At 41.8% G+C, this 21280-nt stretch overlaps 1 protein-coding gene across 1 annotated transcript in view; it reads right to left on the bottom strand.

Annotated features, from left to right (window-relative positions):
* The window catches only part of LOC149087880 (long-chain-fatty-acid--CoA ligase 1-like), a 64988-nt gene extending 46007 nt beyond the window's left edge, over window positions 1-18981 (bottom strand). Inside the window, exon 1 of the mRNA XM_089242269.1 lies at window positions 18461-18981. Coding sequence (XP_089098395.1) covers window positions 18461-18616 — 156 coding nt within the window. The 5' untranslated portion in view covers window positions 18617-18981. The remainder of the gene's footprint in view (window positions 1-18460) is intronic.
* Between the last annotated feature and the right edge of the window lie 2299 nt (window positions 18982-21280).

Genomic DNA, 21280 nt, shown 5'->3' with positions numbered 1-21280 from the left:
AATATTCTAAGCTGTTGACGAAATTTTGCTGGGAGTGGGGAGGGGCAGTGCTTTGCTGACTTTTGCTGACAAGGGGGGGGGGTCAAAAATGGCTGAAAATCTGAATGGCCTTAATATTTGAATGGTCGTAATACTTGAATGACCCCTTATACGTAACCTATAACTGCTCAACTTACACATTTACAGTATTCTTTCTTCTCTTTATAATTTAACTGTTTACAGAGTTGTGTTTATTCCTTGAATGGGCTTCGTATGCTTTGCCCAAGAAAGAGGGAAATAATATCAGTTATTTCCGCGGGTTATCTGTATATTCATTAATTTAGATATGAGTATCCGTTGGCTATTGACCCTCAGAGCGATCTGATTAGCCTTATCAGGCTCAACATTTCCGCAGCTGAAACGCCTTCTAAAGGATTGTTTATCTCAAAACGTGCTACATGTGCTACAGCAGTCAAAACTACAGTTCTACTATACGATACCTTTACAGTCGAATCCCTTTATAACTAATACCGTTATAGCGAAAATATCGTTTTAACGAACATGTTTCTAATTCCCCCAGATAAGTTTACATAGGAACAATGCAAATACCTGTGATTCCTTTATCACGAAATTTCGTTATAACGGATTGATTTCTCTGGTCTCTTGGAGTTCGTTATAGCGGGATTCGACTGTACTACTTAACCGTACACAGGGCCGCCCTTACCAGACGCGGAGCCCGGTGAGAAAATAATAGCTGGGCCAGGTTCGTCTCAAAAATTTCGGGGAATGAAAAATGTTTTGGACGTCGCGTTGCCACGATTTCACATATTTTTTTGGGGGGGAGGGGGACCGCATTTATTATTTCAGAATATGCAGGAATACTGCGAAATATCTACACAAAAAAAACTGCATACACATAAATGAATGCAAACTAAGACAAAAACGGATGAAAATTCAGTACTGACTGCAATTTTGAACTAATGAGAGAAACAATTCCGGAAACTTATGAAAATTTTAGAATTCATGAATTGAAAAGTAATAAAAGAAATAGTTTCAGAATTGACAAAAATTCAGAGTCGACGGAAGAAAAATTTCCAGAATCGATGAAAACTTAGAATTAATGAAGAAATAATTTAAGATTCGGGTGAAAGCCTCAAATAACTTACCGTAAATGGGGGTGGGGGGGGGGGCGGCTCACAAAGCGCAGTGCTCGGTGCAACCGTACAAGCTGCACACCTCTAAGGGCGGCTCTGACCGTACACGCGCCTCGTATACACATTCCTCTATAGAATAAACTCTATAACTCTATGCGATACTATACATTAAATTCACATTTTTATGTGATGATCACACGATGAAAACACATTGATGGATCACATCGATGAATCACAATGCACATTACGTGGTCCGTATTATGGTAAGACGATTTCAATAACAAGACGATTTTCTTTCATCGACCCTTTTTCGATTGAAAAAAAGGAATTATTATGAGTACGGAAGAGAAGAAGGGGGGTGGGTACATAAATACTACTACCAAACCACACATGCACCTCGTCCATATTCTTCTGCGAAACCTCTAACGAATTGGTCCACGTTGAAATGTGTGTGTACGTGTAGTGAAACCTGACGTGAAGTTTATTTCTGTGTTAGGCTTTGTTATGTGTAATGCTGCCATCTGCCACCAGTTTTTCTAACTATGAGTGAAGTTTAATGATTGAATGATTTATTGTTGTAGGTCTGTTGCTCTCTGTGGCGAGAATTTTTAATGGGGAGATCGTCTCGCATTTGCGACTCGAAGTTGGGAACCACAGGAAACCAACTTCAGCCGACCACCACTGTGGCGACGGTGGCGTTCGAACCCGGATCCACGTGATGCGTGTCCGTCACTATGACCACTAGACCACTGCAGCGGGTATATAAATAATACTACAAGTATGTAAGATATTTTTTTTTACTGCACATACACAGGGGCGAGATACTTCTATCCTTATGTATATGGAAGAAAAAGATTCATGCTGTAACCCATATATTCTCTCGAGACTTTTTATTTTGGCAACCCTGTGAACGAATTTTTTCTCCTGAATTTGGAAATCGGGGAAAAGTTGTGAAAATACCGCATAAATGAGGGAAAGGAACGTTGTCTGTAAGGTTTTGCTGTTGTTTTCTCCCCTCCATAAATTTTCTCCAATTTTTGAATTCAAATATCTCAGCAACTATTGAACTCAGAAACATGGAATTTTTTTCCGTTGGCCTCGGGAGATACAGAGCGACAACTCTCTGACTGGAAGTTAGAGAATGGGGGGACTGGATAAAAATTTAGATTTTTTATTTTTTGCGACACTGTAAATTTTCACTCTCAAAACTGATACGTACATGGTAATTTTTGAACACTTGTTAAATTGGAGTCACACCTCTACAACGGACGGTTGATGATATAAAGGCCACATTAGCATTTGCAGGACACCCTGTGTATAGGCTAGAGTGGGTCTGTCTGACCACCACCGTCTGACACTACTGCAGTGAAAATCGCTATGTATGCTGCACTGGGATCATTTTTCACTTAATAACAAGCACTATTTATGTCTATTGAGATAACGGCCACATTTCTACTTTCTTTCCTTCTATTTTCTATTTCTTCTTTCAAAAAATGTACAGAGCATGCTCGGCCGATTTACCTTTTAGGAATCCGTACCGATTTTCACATATGCAGCCAGGATATATAATATAATATTTCAATATGATATGAATCAAAATTCTTTCAAATACTTTGCCTGTTGTTGATAATAGAGGCATTGGTCGATATGATGATAGGTTTGCTGGATTTTGGCCCCTTTTCAGAAATAGAATGATTTTCCCTGTTTAGAAATGCTCCGGAAGGCAATGATATTTGACGCACTGATCGAATAGATGGAATAGAAGATTTGGGAACTGTTTGTTGATAGCTTTCAAGAGTTGAGTTTATAACTGATACAAGATATACGGAAGACTGGATGTTGTGAAGATATTTATTATTTCAGATGTTTATTTTTTAAGGAAGGAAAAAACTCATCTCTGCCTCCACCGGGAGTCGAACCCGGGTCCCTCGATTGCCGGACGAGTGCTCTGACCACTAAGCTACAGAGGAGATAGAGATTTTCCTTCGCTAGAGCGTATATATGCCGAACGGAACCGTGCAATGGACGGTGAAACCGATCAGCTAATAGCTCATTGACGACGAGCCACCAGAGGGCTATATATATGACATGAATGTCGCTCTCCACTTGTTAATACAAGATATACGGAAGACTGGATGTTGTGAAGATATTTATTATTTCAGATGTTTATTTTTTAAGGAAGGAAAAAACTCATCTCTGCCTCCACCGGGAGTCGAACCCGGGTCCCTCGATTGCCGGACGAGTGCTCTGACCACTAAGCTACAGAGGAGATAGAGATTTTCCTTCGCTAGAGCGTATATATGCCGAACGGAACCGTGCAATGGACGGTGAAACCGATCAGCTAATAGCTCATTGACGACGAGCCACCAGAGGGCTATATATATGACATGAATGTCGCTCTCCACTTGTTAATACAAGATATACGGAAGACTGGATGTTGTGAAGATATTTATTATTTCAGATGTTTATTTTTTAAGGAAGGAAAAAACTCATCTCTGCCTCCACCGGGAGTCGAACCCGGGTCCCTCGATTGCCGGACGAGTGCTCTGACCACTAAGCTACAGAGGAGATAGAGATTTTCCTTCGCTAGAGCGTATATATGCCGAACGGAACCGTGCAATGGACGGTGAAACCGATCAGCTAATAGCTCATTGACGACGAGCCACCAGAGGGCTATATATATGACATGAATGTCGCTCTCCACTTGTTAATACAAGATATACGGAAGACTGGATGTTGTGAAGATATTTATTATTTCAGATGTTTATTTTTTAAGGAAGGAAAAAACTCATCTCTGCCTCCACCGGGAGTCGAACCCGGGTCCCTCGATTGCCGGACGAGTGCTCTGACCACTAAGCTACAGAGGAGATAGAGATTTTCCTTCGCTAGAGCGTATATATGCCGAACGGAACCGTGCAATGGACGGTGAAACCGATCAGCTAATAGCTCATTGACGACGAGCCACCAGAGGGCTATATATATGACATGAATGTCGCTCTCCACTTGTTAATACAAGATATACGGAAGACTGGATGTTGTGAAGATATTTATTATTTCAGATGTTTATTTTTTAAGGAAGGAAAAAACTCATCTCTGCCTCCACCGGGAGTCGAACCCGGGTCCCTCGATTGCCGGACGAGTGCTCTGACCACTAAGCTACAGAGGAGATAGAGATTTTCCTTCGCTAGAGCGTATATATGCCGAACGGAACCGTGCAATGGACGGTGAAACCGATCAGCTAATAGCTCATTGACGACGAGCCACCAGAGGGCTATATATATGACATGAATGTCGCTCTCCACTTGTTAATACAAGATATACGGAAGACTGGATGTTGTGAAGATATTTATTATTTCAGATGTTTATTTTTTAAGGAAGGAAAAAACTCATCTCTGCCTCCACCGGGAGTCGAACCCGGGTCCCTCGATTGCCGGACGAGTGCTCTGACCACTAAGCTACAGAGGAGATAGAGATTTTCCTTCGCTAGAGCGTATATATGCCGAACGGAACCGTGCAATGGACGGTGAAACCGATCAGCTAATAGCTCATTGACGACGAGCCACCAGAGGGCTATATATATGACATGAATGTCGCTCTCCACTTGTTAATACAAGATATACGGAAGACTGGATGTTGTGAAGATATTTATTATTTCAGATGTTTATTTTTTAAGGAAGGAAAAAACTCATCTCTGCCTCCACCGGGAGTCGAACCCGGGTCCCTCGATTGCCGGACGAGTGCTCTGACCACTAAGCTACAGAGGAGATAGAGATTTTCCTTCGCTAGAGCGTATATATGCCGAACGGAACCGTGCAATGGACGGTGAAACCGATCAGCTAATAGCTCATTGACGACGAGCCACCAGAGGGCTATATATATGACATGAATGTCGCTCTCCACTTGTTAATACAAGATATACGGAAGACTGGATGTTGTGAAGATATTTATTATTTCAGATGTTTATTTTTTAAGGAAGGAAAAAACTCATCTCTGCCTCCACCGGGAGTCGAACCCGGGTCCCTCGATTGCCGGACGAGTGCTCTGACCACTAAGCTACAGAGGAGATAGAGATTTTCCTTCGCTAGAGCGTATATATGCCGAACGGAACCGTGCAATGGACGGTGAAACCGATCAGCTAATAGCTCATTGACGACGAGCCACCAGAGGGCTATATATATGACATGAATGTCGCTCTCCACTTGTTAATACAAGATATACGGAAGACTGGATGTTGTGAAGATATTTATTATTTCAGATGTTTATTTTTTAAGGAAGGAAAAAACTCATCTCTGCCTCCACCGGGAGTCGAACCCGGGTCCCTCGATTGCCGGACGAGTGCTCTGACCACTAAGCTACAGAGGAGATAGAGATTTTCCTTCGCTAGAGCGTATATATGCCGAACGGAACCGTGCAATGGACGGTGAAACCGATCAGCTAATAGCTCATTGACGACGAGCCACCAGAGGGCTATATATATGACATGAATGTCGCTCTCCACTTGTTAATACAAGATATACGGAAGACTGGATGTTGTGAAGATATTTATTATTTCAGATGTTTATTTTTTAAGGAAGGAAAAAACTCATCTCTGCCTCCACCGGGAGTCGAACCCGGGTCCCTCGATTGCCGGACGAGTGCTCTGACCACTAAGCTACAGAGGAGATAGAGATTTTCCTTCGCTAGAGCGTATATATGCCGAACGGAACCGTGCAATGGACGGTGAAACCGATCAGCTAATAGCTCATTGACGACGAGCCACCAGAGGGCTATATATATGACATGAATGTCGCTCTCCACTTGTTAATACAAGATATACGGAAGACTGGATGTTGTGAAGATATTTATTATTTCAGATGTTTATTTTTTAAGGAAGGAAAAAACTCATCTCTGCCTCCACCGGGAGTCGAACCCGGGTCCCTCGATTGCCGGACGAGTGCTCTGACCACTAAGCTACAGAGGAGATAGAGATTTTCCTTCGCTAGAGCGTATATATGCCGAACGGAACCGTGCAATGGACGGTGAAACCGATCAGCTAATAGCTCATTGACGACGAGCCGTATATCTTGTATTAACAAGTGGAGAGCGACATTCATGTCATATATATAGCCCTCTGGTGGCTCGTCGTCAATGAGCTATTAGCTGATCGGTTTCACCGTCCATTGCACGGTTCCGTTCGGCATATATACGCTCTAGCGAAGGAAAATCTCTATCTCCTCTGTAGCTTAGTGGTCAGAGCACTCGTCCGGCAATCGAGGGACCCGGGTTCGACTCCCGGTGGAGGCAGAGATGAGTTTTTTCCTTCCTTAAAAAATAAACATCTGAAATAATAAATATCTTCACAACATCCAGTCTTCCGTATATCTTGTATTAACAAGTGGAGAGCGACATTCATGTCATATATATAGCCCTCTGGTGGCTCGTCGTCAATGAGCTATTAGCTGATCGGTTTCACCGTCCATTGCACGGTTCCGTTCGGCATATATACGCTCTAGCGAAGGAAAATCTCTATCTCCTCTGTAGCTTAGTGGTCAGAGCACTCGTCCGGCAATCGAGGGACCCGGGTTCGACTCCCGGTGGAGGCAGAGATGAGTTTTTTCCTTCCTTAAAAAATAAACATCTGAAATAATAAATATCTTCACAACATCCAGTCTTCCGTATATCTTGTATTAACAAGTGGAGAGCGACATTCATGTCATATATATAGCCCTCTGGTGGCTCGTCGTCAATGAGCTATTAGCTGATCGGTTTCACCGTCCATTGCACGGTTCCGTTCGGCATATATACGCTCTAGCGAAGGAAAATCTCTATCTCCTCTGTAGCTTAGTGGTCAGAGCACTCGTCCGGCAATCGAGGGACCCGGGTTCGACTCCCGGTGGAGGCAGAGATGAGTTTTTTCCTTCCTTAAAAAATAAACATCTGAAATAATAAATATCTTCACAACATCCAGTCTTCCGTATATCTTGTATTAACAAGTGGAGAGCGACATTCATGTCATATATATAGCCCTCTGGTGGCTCGTCGTCAATGAGCTATTAGCTGATCGGTTTCACCGTCCATTGCACGGTTCCGTTCGGCATATATACGCTCTAGCGAAGGAAAATCTCTATCTCCTCTGTAGCTTAGTGGTCAGAGCACTCGTCCGGCAATCGAGGGACCCGGGTTCGACTCCCGGTGGAGGCAGAGATGAGTTTTTTCCTTCCTTAAAAAATAAACATCTGAAATAATAAATATCTTCACAACATCCAGTCTTCCGTATATCTTGTATTAACAAGTGGAGAGCGACATTCATGTCATATATATAGCCCTCTGGTGGCTCGTCGTCAATGAGCTATTAGCTGATCGGTTTCACCGTCCATTGCACGGTTCCGTTCGGCATATATACGCTCTAGCGAAGGAAAATCTCTATCTCCTCTGTAGCTTAGTGGTCAGAGCACTCGTCCGGCAATCGAGGGACCCGGGTTCGACTCCCGGTGGAGGCAGAGATGAGTTTTTTCCTTCCTTAAAAAATAAACATCTGAAATAATAAATATCTTCACAACATCCAGTCTTCCGTATATCTTGTATTAACAAGTGGAGAGCGACATTCATGTCATATATATAGCCCTCTGGTGGCTCGTCGTCAATGAGCTATTAGCTGATCGGTTTCACCGTCCATTGCACGGTTCCGTTCGGCATATATACGCTCTAGCGAAGGAAAATCTCTATCTCCTCTGTAGCTTAGTGGTCAGAGCACTCGTCCGGCAATCGAGGGACCCGGGTTCGACTCCCGGTGGAGGCAGAGATGAGTTTTTTCCTTCCTTAAAAAATAAACATCTGAAATAATAAATATCTTCACAACATCCAGTCTTCCGTATATCTTGTATTAACAAGTGGAGAGCGACATTCATGTCATATATATAGCCCTCTGGTGGCTCGTCGTCAATGAGCTATTAGCTGATCGGTTTCACCGTCCATTGCACGGTTCCGTTCGGCATATATACGCTCTAGCGAAGGAAAATCTCTATCTCCTCTGTAGCTTAGTGGTCAGAGCACTCGTCCGGCAATCGAGGGACCCGGGTTCGACTCCCGGTGGAGGCAGAGATGAGTTTTTTCCTTCCTTAAAAAATAAACATCTGAAATAATAAATATCTTCACAACATCCAGTCTTCCGTATATCTTGTATTAACAAGTGGAGAGCGACATTCATGTCATATATATAGCCCTCTGGTGGCTCGTCGTCAATGAGCTATTAGCTGATCGGTTTCACCGTCCATTGCACGGTTCCGTTCGGCATATATACGCTCTAGCGAAGGAAAATCTCTATCTCCTCTGTAGCTTAGTGGTCAGAGCACTCGTCCGGCAATCGAGGGACCCGGGTTCGACTCCCGGTGGAGGCAGAGATGAGTTTTTTCCTTCCTTAAAAAATAAACATCTGAAATAATAAATATCTTCACAACATCCAGTCTTCCGTATATCTTGTATTAACAAGTGGAGAGCGACATTCATGTCATATATATAGCCCTCTGGTGGCTCGTCGTCAATGAGCTATTAGCTGATCGGTTTCACCGTCCATTGCACGGTTCCGTTCGGCATATATACGCTCTAGCGAAGGAAAATCTCTATCTCCTCTGTAGCTTAGTGGTCAGAGCACTCGTCCGGCAATCGAGGGACCCGGGTTCGACTCCCGGTGGAGGCAGAGATGAGTTTTTTTCCTTCCTTAAAAAATAAACATCTGAAATAATAAATATCTTCACAACATCCAGTCTTCCGTATATCTTGTATTAACAAGTGGAGAGCGACATTCATGTCATATATATAGCCCTCTGGTGGCTCGTCGTCAATGAGCTATTAGCTGATCGGTTTCACCGTCCATTGCACGGTTCCGTTCGGCATATATACGCTCTAGCGAAGGAAAATCTCTATCTCCTCTGTAGCTTAGTGGTCAGAGCACTCGTCCGGCAATCGAGGGACCCGGGTTCGACTCCCGGTGGAGGCAGAGATGAGTTTTTTCCTTCCTTAAAAAATAAACATCTGAAATAATAAATATCTTCACAACATCCAGTCTTCCGTATATCTTGTATTAACAAGTGGAGAGCGACATTCATGTCATATATATAGCCCTCTGGTGGCTCGTCGTCAATGAGCTATTAGCTGATCGGTTTCACCGTCCATTGCACGGTTCCGTTCGGCATATATACGCTCTAGCGAAGGAAAATCTCTATCTCCTCTGTAGCTTAGTGGTCAGAGCACTCGTCCGGCAATCGAGGGACCCGGGTTCGACTCCCGGTGGAGGCAGAGATGAGTTTTTTCCTTCCTTAAAAAATAAACATCTGAAATAATAAATATCTTCACAACATCCAGTCTTCCGTATATCTTGTATTAACAAGTGGAGAGCGACATTCATGTCATATATATAGCCCTCTGGTGGCTCGTCGTCAATGAGCTATTAGCTGATCGGTTTCACCGTCCATTGCACGGTTCCGTTCGGCATATATACGCTCTAGCGAAGGAAAATCTCTATCTCCTCTGTAGCTTAGTGGTCAGAGCACTCGTCCGGCAATCGAGGGACCCGGGTTCGACTCCCGGTGGAGGCAGAGATGAGTTTTTTCCTTCCTTAAAAAATAAACATCTGAAATAATAAATATCTTCACAACATCCAGTCTTCCGTATATCTTGTATTAACAAGTGGAGAGCGACATTCATGTCATATATATAGCCCTCTGGTGGCTCGTCGTCAATGAGCTATTAGCTGATCGGTTTCACCGTCCATTGCACGGTTCCGTTCGGCATATATACGCTCTAGCGAAGGAAAATCTCTATCTCCTCTGTAGCTTAGTGGTCAGAGCACTCGTCCGGCAATCGAGGGACCCGGGTTCGACTCCCGGTGGAGGCAGAGATGAGTTTTTTCCTTCCTTAAAAAATAAACATCTGAAATAATAAATATCTTCACAACATCCAGTCTTCCGTATATCTTGTATTAACAAGTGGAGAGCGACATTCATGTCATATATATAGCCCTCTGGTGGCTCGTCGTCAATGAGCTATTAGCTGATCGGTTTCACCGTCCATTGCACGGTTCCGTTCGGCATATATACGCTCTAGCGAAGGAAAATCTCTATCTCCTCTGTAGCTTAGTGGTCAGAGCACTCGTCCGGCAATCGAGGGACCCGGGTTCGACTCCCGGTGGAGGCAGAGATGAGTTTTTTCCTTCCTTAAAAAATAAACATCTGAAATAATAAATATCTTCACAACATCCAGTCTTCCGTATATCTTGTATTAACAAGTGGAGAGCGACATTCATGTCATATATATAGCCCTCTGGTGGCTCGTCGTCAATGAGCTATTAGCTGATCGGTTTCACCGTCCATTGCACGGTTCCGTTCGGCATATATACGCTCTAGCGAAGGAAAATCTCTATCTCCTCTGTAGCTTAGTGGTCAGAGCACTCGTCCGGCAATCGAGGGACCCGGGTTCGACTCCCGGTGGAGGCAGAGATGAGTTTTTTCCTTCCTTAAAAAATAAACATCTGAAATAATAAATATCTTCACAACATCCAGTCTTCCGTATATCTTGTATTAACAAGTGGAGAGCGACATTCATGTCATATATATAGCCCTCTGGTGGCTCGTCGTCAATGAGCTATTAGCTGATCGGTTTCACCGTCCATTGCACGGTTCCGTTCGGCATATATACGCTCTAGCGAAGGAAAATCTCTATCTCCTCTGTAGCTTAGTGGTCAGAGCACTCGTCCGGCAATCGAGGGACCCGGGTTCGACTCCCGGTGGAGGCAGAGATGAGTTTTTTCCTTCCTTAAAAAATAAACATCTGAAATAATAAATATCTTCACAACATCCAGTCTTCCGTATATCTTGTATTAACAAGTGGAGAGCGACATTCATGTCATATATATAGCCCTCTGGTGGCTCGTCGTCAATGAGCTATTAGCTGATCGGTTTCACCGTCCATTGCACGGTTCCGTTCGGCATATATACGCTCTAGCGAAGGAAAATCTCTATCTCCTCTGTAGCTTAGTGGTCAGAGCACTCGTCCGGCAATCGAGGGACCCGGGTTCGACTCCCGGTGGAGGCAGAGATGAGTTTTTTTCCTTCCTTAAAAAATAAACATCTGAAATAATAAATATCTTCACAACATCCAGTCTTCCGTATATCTTGTATTAACAAGTGGAGAGCGACATTCATGTCATATATATAGCCCTCTGGTGGCTCGTCGTCAATGAGCTATTAGCTGATCGGTTTCACCGTCCATTGCACGGTTCCGTTCGGCATATATACGCTCTAGCGAAGGAAAATCTCTATCTCCTCTGTAGCTTAGTGGTCAGAGCACTCGTCCGGCAATCGAGGGACCCGGGTTCGACTCCCGGTGGAGGCAGAGATGAGTTTTTTCCTTCCTTAAAAAATAAACATCTGAAATAATAAATATCTTCACAACATCCAGTCTTCCGTATATCTTGTATTAACAAGTGGAGAGCGACATTCATGTCATATATATAGCCCTCTGGTGGCTCGTCGTCAATGAGCTATTAGCTGATCGGTTTCACCGTCCATTGCACGGTTCCGTTCGGCATATATACGCTCTAGCGAAGGAAAATCTCTATCTCCTCTGTAGCTTAGTGGTCAGAGCACTCGTCCGGCAATCGAGGGACCCGGGTTCGACTCCCGGTGGAGGCAGAGATGAGTTTTTTTCCTTCCTTAAAAAATAAACATCTGAAATAATAAATATCTTCACAACATCCAGTCTTCCGTATATCTTGTATTAACAAGTGGAGAGCGACATTCATGTCATATATATAGCCCTCTGGTGGCTCGTCGTCAATGAGCTATTAGCTGATCGGTTTCACCGTCCATTGCACGGTTCCGTTCGGCATATATACGCTCTAGCGAAGGAAAATCTCTATCTCCTCTGTAGCTTAGTGGTCAGAGCACTCGTCCGGCAATCGAGGGACCCGGGTTCGACTCCCGGTGGAGGCAGAGATGAGTTTTTTCCTTCCTTAAAAAATAAACATCTGAAATAATAAATATCTTCACAACATCCAGTCTTCCGTATATCTTGTATTAACAAGTGGAGAGCGACATTCATGTCATATATATAGCCCTCTGGTGGCTCGTCGTCAATGAGCTATTAGCTGATCGGTTTCACCGTCCATTGCACGGTTCCGTTCGGCATATATACGCTCTAGCGAAGGAAAATCTCTATCTCCTCTGTAGCTTAGTGGTCAGAGCACTCGTCCGGCAATCGAGGGACCCGGGTTCGACTCCCGGTGGAGGCAGAGATGAGTTTTTTCCTTCCTTAAAAAATAAACATCTGAAATAATAAATATCTTCACAACATCCAGTCTTCCGTATATCTTGTATTAACAAGTGGAGAGCGACATTCATGTCATATATATAGCCCTCTGGTGGCTCGTCGTCAATGAGCTATTAGCTGATCGGTTTCACCGTCCATTGCACGGTTCCGTTCGGCATATATACGCTCTAGCGAAGGAAAATCTCTATCTCCTCTGTAGCTTAGTGGTCAGAGCACTCGTCCGGCAATCGAGGGACCCGGGTTCGACTCCCGGTGGAGGCAGAGATGAGTTTTTTCCTTCCTTAAAAAATAAACATCTGAAATAATAAATATCTTCACAACATCCAGTCTTCCGTATATCTTGTATTAACAAGTGGAGAGCGACATTCATGTCATATATATAGCCCTCTGGTGGCTCGTCGTCAATGAGCTATTAGCTGATCGGTTTCACCGTCCATTGCACGGTTCCGTTCGGCATATATACGCTCTAGCGAAGGAAAATCTCTATCTCCTCTGTAGCTTAGTGGTCAGAGCACTCGTCCGGCAATCGAGGGACCCGGGTTCGACTCCCGGTGGAGGCAGAGATGAGTTTTTTTTTTTTCCTTCCTTAAAAAATAAACATCTGAAATAATAAATATCTTCACAACATCCAGTCTTCCGTATATCTTGTATTAACAAGTGGAGAGCGACATTCATGTCATTTATAACTGATGTTGTCCAGTCCGGATGCCTTTCGGTCATTTGTTCAATTTAATGTTCGTTGTATTATCTCTCCTCTTGTTATTTCTGTTTCTTCTTGAGTTCTTGTTGTACACTGTATTTCCTCGCCTATTATCTCTTCTTTTATATCCGGATAGAACTTATGTAGTTGTTGTTGGGCAATGTCTTTAAAATGGCAACCCGTTACTTTCTGAGGTGTGGGCTTGTGTTTATTTAGTACAGCCCTGTACGGTTTGCCAAATGGATCTGCCCTCTCCGCACGGAACTATTTCGACGAGGATTTTTTATCAATCAACAACGACGCGACGTTCCATTTTTAGAGCATAAAAATCCTAGCGCTAAGAGCTCTCGTAAGAAGCGGGAACCGTAAAAACTAGTCTGAAGCGGGATTGGAATAGCGAGGAGAAAATTTACTTTTTTTTTAATCGAAAATCATGAAATATGCAAAATATGCTTTAAAATTGTGAAAATATTCTCTATCACGTAAAAGTAGCAAAATATGCAGAAAAATAAAAAATATGCAAAAACATAGAAATCTGAGCCCTAATCATCATTCAACCCGTTTTTCCTCCTCCCTGCGAAGATGTTCATCTAATACTTAATTGGTCCCTTTCCTCAATAAGGGGCCATTCAAATATTACGTCAGCAAATTTTCAGCCATTTTTGATCCCCCCCCCCTCCATCGTCTGCAAAAGTCAGCAAAACACGCCCCCCCCCCCCCACTGTCAGCAAAATTACGATTGCAGCTTAGAATATTTCATATCTTCAAAAGAAAGGTGGTTGATGACGTAAGCAACCGTCAAACCCCCCTTCCCACGCTTGTCATCAGAAGTCAGCAAATCAACCCCCCCCTTTCCCTCCTCGATGCTGCCGTAATACTTTAATGACCCCCTAATAATATTTTTTGTGGGAAGGTGTTAGATATCAAAGGAAAATTCTTGATTCTGATCATTCTTGATATTTTATTTGGATTTTGAAACAAACCATAGAGATATTAAATTCGTTAAATTCTTTCGGATACTTTTTTGATGAAACATACCTCTTATAGATACTGTAATACACAGTACATTGCGAGTTAGAGTCGAACCTCTCGATTACGGACACCATTGAAGTTTCATCCACTAACGGGGAGTGTCCGTTATGGAAGTTTCACTGTATATTTACGTCAGAGTGTATATTCTCTCTCAGTATACGCTTCTTCAAATTTCGTTTTTGAATACATATGATTAAAGGGTCCTCTAGGCACCCTAAAATAGAAGGTCTCCCAACTCCTCGTATAACCTGACCAGTTTCGCATTGGCCAGCCGTCGCATCAGGGCCGTCATTTCAACTTTTTTTTCGGGGGGGGGGGGAAAGAACATGTACTCAATGTATGTATGTATGTGTATTATTTGTATGTATGTATATGTCATTTTTAATGTATTTTCAAAAGCTGGGAGGGGGACAACGGCCCCCCCTCCGACCCCCCAAATGACGGCCTGCGTCGCATTTGTTTTTGGAAATTGTATCTGAATGTACAAATACAAATACAAATACAAATACAACGCCACAACAGGCAAAATGCCCAACGAGGTGGCTGATAAAAAGATGCCCATAAAAACATGGCTGTCACACGTTTCAAAAATACAGCAACCCAATTAAAAATGCAATTAACACAAATTACAAACAATATATACACATGATAAAATATTATACAATGCCCATAAAGAATACTTATGGTTGTCCTATTCTAAGAATGGATAATCTCGATTTACCCCAACATGTTTATCGTATTTCTTTTTAAACGTGTCAATTGTGTTACAATTTACTACCTCCGGGGGTAAGCTATTCCATTTATTAACAACCCTATTGGAGAAAAATTCCCTGCGACACCATAACCTTGCATTGTCCCTCACCAATCGATACTGGTGTCCCCTTGTAAAAGCAGTCGATTGGCGGTGTACTAAAAGTTCATGGTCCATCCTATCCATCCCATTGAAAATTTTGAACACTTCGATCATATCTCCTCGACACCTGCGTTCATCCAATGTAAACATATTCAAAAAATGAAGTCTTTCTTCATAACTCAAGCCCTGTGTGCCAATAAGGACACGCGTAGCTCTTCTCTGCACCCCTTCAACCAAGTCTATGTCCCTCTGTAGGTATGGTCTCCAAAACCTTACAGCATACTCCATTCCAGGACGAACTAAGCCTCGAAAAAGCGGAAGAATGACTTTAGGAGAACGCGAAGAGACCTTTTTGAAAATGAGACCAAGCATTCTATTCGCTTTTTTGACAACCGCTGAACAATGTTCAGAAAACTTAAGTCGCTCGTCAATGAGAATTCCCAAATCGGTGACTCTAGTTGCATCCGGGATAGTGACACCATTCAACTCGTAAGAGAACCGTGGGTTGTTCGAACCAAAATTAGCGACCATGCACTTATCTATGCTAAACGTCATGCTCCATTCATTTGCCCATGCTGCAATCTTGTTTAAGTTGGTCTGGAGCAACTCCCTATCGCTTTCATTTCCGATTACCCCCACTAGCTTCACATCATCTGCGAATTTGCTAGTAATTCCATCGATACCCTGATCGAGTTTGTCGATAAAAAGTGAAAAAAGTATGGGGCCAAGGACACTTCCCTGAGGAACTCCACTTGTGACGTCTGTCCAACCAGAGAATTCCCCGTTCACCATAACTCGTTGCGACCTATCTCTTAACCACGATTCTATCCAATTCAGCAAGTTGCCCCCTATTCCAATCTCGTGTAAACGCTTCAAGAGTTTGCCATGTTGGACCCGATCGAATGCCTTCTGGAAATCAAGGTAAACAACGTCGACATTTTTGCTCTTACCCAAAGCCTTAGTCACGTAATCATAGAAGCAAAGGAGGTTAGTTACACATGACTTCCCCTTCCTGAACCCATGCTGATTATCCGACAATACATTATTCTCGTCTATCCACTTCACAAACTGCCTTTTGATGATAATTTCCAAAATTTTCGAGAGGGAGCTCGTCAAACTCACTGGACGATAATTAGACACCACTTCTCTACTACCCTTCTTAAATATCGGAACAACGTTAGCCAGTTTCCAATCTCTCGGGACGATACCCTCAGCAACACTACTCCTGTATATCTGTGCGACTGGCCCCAACAATTCATTAGCACCTTCCCTGAGAACCCTGGGATAGATATCATCTGGTCCTGGTGCTTTGCTTGCACATACATTTCTTAGAAGATTTAGGACCTCCACGTCTTCCACTTGAATATCGTTGAGCGTTTTATTACCCCATGCAACACCCGTATATCGAATATCATTATCTCCATTAAAAACCGACGCGAAAAAGTCATTGAAAGCACTACACATGCCTACATTGCTCTCTACTTTTGAGCCTCCTATCGAGAGGGGGCCAACTGTCCCCTTACATCCATTATTGACGTATCGAAAAAATGATTTTGGGTCAGAGCCAATGCTATCTGCCAACCTAGATTCAACTTGCTTTTTACTATCCCTTATCGCTTTCTTCAACAGTCTTCTTTTATCAGTAAACAATGATAGGTCACCTCGTCCACTTTTATACTCTCTGAATGCTCTTTTCTTTTCAAGATAAAGGTTCCGCACGCTATCCGTGAACCATAGAGGGTGTGATGTACAAACACGCTTTTTTCGAACAAAGGGTATGACGTCGTGCAAAACAGAGGACAGCTTCGTACTAAATTCTTCCCATTGACTTACCACCCCTACTGATTCCAACCGGTCTTTGAAAACTTCCGCTAACCTTCTTCGCAAAACATCAAAGTTAGTTCTCCGAAAACAAGGAACCAGTCTCTTGTTATCAACCTTACCCGAGGAAAAGTTACAGTGAAATCTGACGATACGATGAAGAAAACTCTTCCCCCACCGAAACATGTCCAACTAGATCCTCAGAACTAGTAAGAACTAAATCCAAAATAGCAGTACCCCTAGTGGCTTCTGATACATGCTGATACAAAAAATTTTCGAGCACCAACTTAAGAAAGTCTCTTTCATACTGATTTCCAGATGAAAGGTTCTCCCAATCAATACCCGGGTAATTGAAATCCCCTAGTATGAGAACCCTCTTTCGCTTACACATGTAGGAAATTTCATCATGCATTTTGGCGATATAGTTTTGATCCCTATTCGGTGGATTGTAACAAACCCCAACAATAAGCTTATGACGTCTTTTGTTCTCAAGTTCAACCCATATGGTTTCAATATCACTTCTCTGTACGTTACACTCTCTAGCCTTCAAACATGATTTCACGTATATCAACACTCCACCCCCTTTCCTATCAGATCTATTTCTCAAAAAAGTATCGTATCCGGAGATGTGTAAGAAAGATTCATCCCCATCGTTTGCCCAAGATTCTGTAATGGCTATAAGATCCAAGTCCTCCACAACTATCATAGTTTCTAAAAAATCTTTCTTGTTACCCAAGCTCCTGGCATTTATTAACACACATTTTAATTTGCCCGGTGGTTTGTTGTCAATCGAGAAGCCATCCAAGTCAGAGGTGGGTAATTCCCCGTCAGTACTGTTGTGATTATCATTAACTAACCCGCATTCCCGACTACGTGGTCTGGGAGTAAAAAACCTGACCTAAGACTATCGTAAACCTCCCAGACCCCTCTCTTATTTAGATGGATCCCATCCGAACGAAGCCACCTATCGGTAAATGCGGGAAGCTCCAAGAACGTGACCCCAAGTGAGGAGCAAATGTCCTTCAGGCCTATATTGAATTGAATTTAATTGAATGTGCATGACTCGGGGTTTTTTAAGTCCCACGCCACTGCCCCTTGATTTATTTTTTATTTTTACTTATTTGCTAGGTATAGTCTCACACTTTTGTGTATGTATTTATACTAGTACATGGTACTGTGAATCTAGTCTTTGAATGATCGTTTAAAGGCCTATTGGTTATTTTCGCTCGAATGTAAACAATACGTTTATTGGTTGTATTTTTAAAGTTTTTGATAAAACTTTTATAAAACATTTTGAATTGTAATCCCAGCTTTAGGGAAGATGTTCTAAATAACCTAAGGCCAGGTATAACTATAAAAGTTTTGTGACAGTTCTTATTTGAAACTAAAAATGCAACCAATAAGCGCATCAGTTGCATTCACTCGAATGTAATCGACAGGCTTATTAGTTGATTTTTCAGGATTTTTAAAATATCTTTTATCAACATTTTATAGCGTAGTCCCGGCCAAAATGTAATTTGATACGCGTCAAATTCGGTGTAAATATAGAGTGTGTGGAAAGGCAAATTTTCCAATTTTGTTAAAAATAAAATGATTTTAATCAACTAATTTACTTACCGGTAACAGCACAGATTGGTTATCCAACGACAGAAAATGCTTCGAATGATAGGTATCCGGTGCGGCAAGGCATACCCTAGTACTACTGATGAATCGGACGTTGTAAATACGCGGAACAGAGCGTAGAGACTGGCGTGCTAAACATGTCAACAACATACTGCCGGTGATATCGAAGACGACGAGATTAGATCGAAATCTTCTCCTTTTCAAGAGCGACGCAGCTTATTTATGTATATTATAGCAAGGATCTATCCATTCATTGGTACGTCATGTGACTCATCAGCTGTCTAGAAACACAAGGTAGAATATTGAGAACGCGTGGCCGTGACTTCTGCCTTCCCATTCGATTGTCAAGGACAGGCTATTGCATTCATTTATTTTCGTTTCCGTTCACAGTGCAGATAGAAGAGAAATAATAACGCGAGGTAATCGTTTCGAGGTTTAGCAAATGTTATAATGGTGGACTTTGTCGACGCGCATGACTTTCAGCGCACTCCATGATAACACGAGAAGAAAATTCTGATACAACCCGGAAAAACAGCTACTAAATAATAATAAAAAAAATATTGCATTTCGAATTTACCCTATAACAGACTCTTAAAATGCGGTTTGAGACCTACTTTTTCTTGCTTGTGTTCCTTGTCACGCGACTTCTTTTTTCTCTCTTTTTTGTGATTATTGTATTTTTTTCCTCTTACCTCGTTTATACGACGTTCAAGCCGCCGAGTCAAAAGGGGAGTTGAATAAATAAGTACTATAATAGAATATTATGTATTATAATATGTTCAGTTTATATATGCAGTGCGAGACATAATTGTAAGACGCTCTTAAATTTTAGTGAAATCACAAGAAGGAGCAAAGCAAGAAATGCCAAAAATTTCAAGCTGTTTTATGACGGCAAAAAATAACTTTATACCAAATATTGGAAATATGAAAAAATATTTTCATAACAGAAACAGAAAATGTAGTATGGACAGAATTATAACACGGAATTATTCCAAGCCTGTGATAATTCAAGACATTCCAAGCCGTTTTAAGTTCTACAAATAACATTAGTTATTTGTAGAACTTAAAACTCTAGAAAATATCAAAAACTATTTTTGAGGGAAAAGTAAAGTAAAATTCAAACAAATTATATATAAATTTATCAAAATCAATATTTTGTACAACTGTTGCTAATCAAAGCAAAAATGCGATTTGGCATGGATTCAACCAAATCAATGAGAGTGTCACAAGAGAGCTCATTCCAAGCCTGTGATAATTCAAGACATTCCAAGCCGTTTTAAGTTCTACAAATAACTGATGTTATTTGTAGAACTTAAAAATCTAGAAAATATCAAAAACTATTTTTCGGACGTCCTTGTAATTTCACTCGTACATAACATGAACGATACATGTAATTGAGTTTCATTATTGTGGAAATATTCTTCCCGATTTTTTTACGAATATTCATAGTGTCTTATAATTATGTCCCGCACTGTGTATATATAAAAAAGAATGTTTTTGAGAAGACAGGCGTCGGGGAACAAAGGTTGGCATTTTTAATGTATTTAGGCATTGCCCCCCCCCCCCCCAGGGTGGCTATGCCTAAAAGGTGGCTCAGCGTCAAAGGTGAAGTTGACTGAACAAATGCATATATGAACTGACATTATCATCACCGTGCCCCCCCCACCCCAGATTTATCCATCTCCGTGCCCCCTAAGTCTATCTCCGCCTATGGCACATGTTTTCTGAGTCCATTCGAATGTCCCAATTGACATATTCTTTTGATATTTCAATGCTTTATAAAAATATTAACAAAATATTTCCAATTTTTCATCTTCTGGAGAAGGGATGAGCCATCCATGACCGTCTACCCCCAACATACTCCTTTGCATCACACAAGGAATGCAATGCTATATATATATATATATATGTATAAATTACTGTCAAAGCCTTAAGTGTGGCAAATTCGCGAAGTGGCGGAGATCCCTGGTCAAAGCTCGATATGCTGATGTAAGACGAACGGCCCGGTAGGAGCCAAATCCATTTATTTTTATCGCCAATGTGTTATACATGTCTATATATATAGCAGTTGTGTGTATTGGATTAGCTGCATGTGGCGAGAGGAAAAAAGAAGTGAAATTTGAGGGAAAAACTATAAAAATAAATATGTAAACATATAGTTTTTTGTCAAATTTTGGAAAGTAAAAAAATTATTACAGCATCGTGACTGCGGTTTAATGGGTTGCCAGAACTAACGTGGGCATAATTATCACGAAAAAATACGCAAACTTGACGGTGATCCCGAATCACATCCTTTGGCAAGGCATCACCGGCCACTTCGTGAACTGGCCGCGTCAATATTTAACGAAATTGGCCAATTCGCAAAGTGACCGGCCCGTCGCGAATTGGCCAATTTCGGGCTTTGGGAGTTACATATAACTTATATGTATATATAAATATATGAAGAGGCCCCAAAAATTCGTGTTTGTCCAGGGCCCAAACTTATGCGGAACAGGCCCTGCGTAAGAGTACCTTATCTGAAGAACAAGCAGGCAATTAAACTAGCAAATTTTCGACTAACGAAGAATTCACTGTACTGACATGGTAATTGTTAATTATTATTAATGGTAATTATTATTAAACCCTAATTAGGCGGAAAGTAGCCTAAATTGGGCCACTTCGCACATTTTGCTAAATTGCTATCATACTATTCGTCAAAAAATCACCAAACTGAGTAAGATATTAGGTACTATATTTATGTTTAAAATTATGGTTATAAAAAATTTATATCTCATTTTATATTTGAATGGTATCTGAAACCAAAAAAGTGTCATT

The sequence above is a fragment of the Pholcus phalangioides genome, unplaced genomic scaffold, assembly GCF_987345545.1.
Source record: "Pholcus phalangioides strain wild (caught in Gottingen) unplaced genomic scaffold, Ppha-v1.0 ptg000003l_1, whole genome shotgun sequence".
NCBI lineage: Eukaryota > Metazoa > Arthropoda > Arachnida > Araneae > Pholcidae > Pholcus > Pholcus phalangioides.
This window is presented reverse-complemented; position numbering and strand designations above follow the sequence as displayed.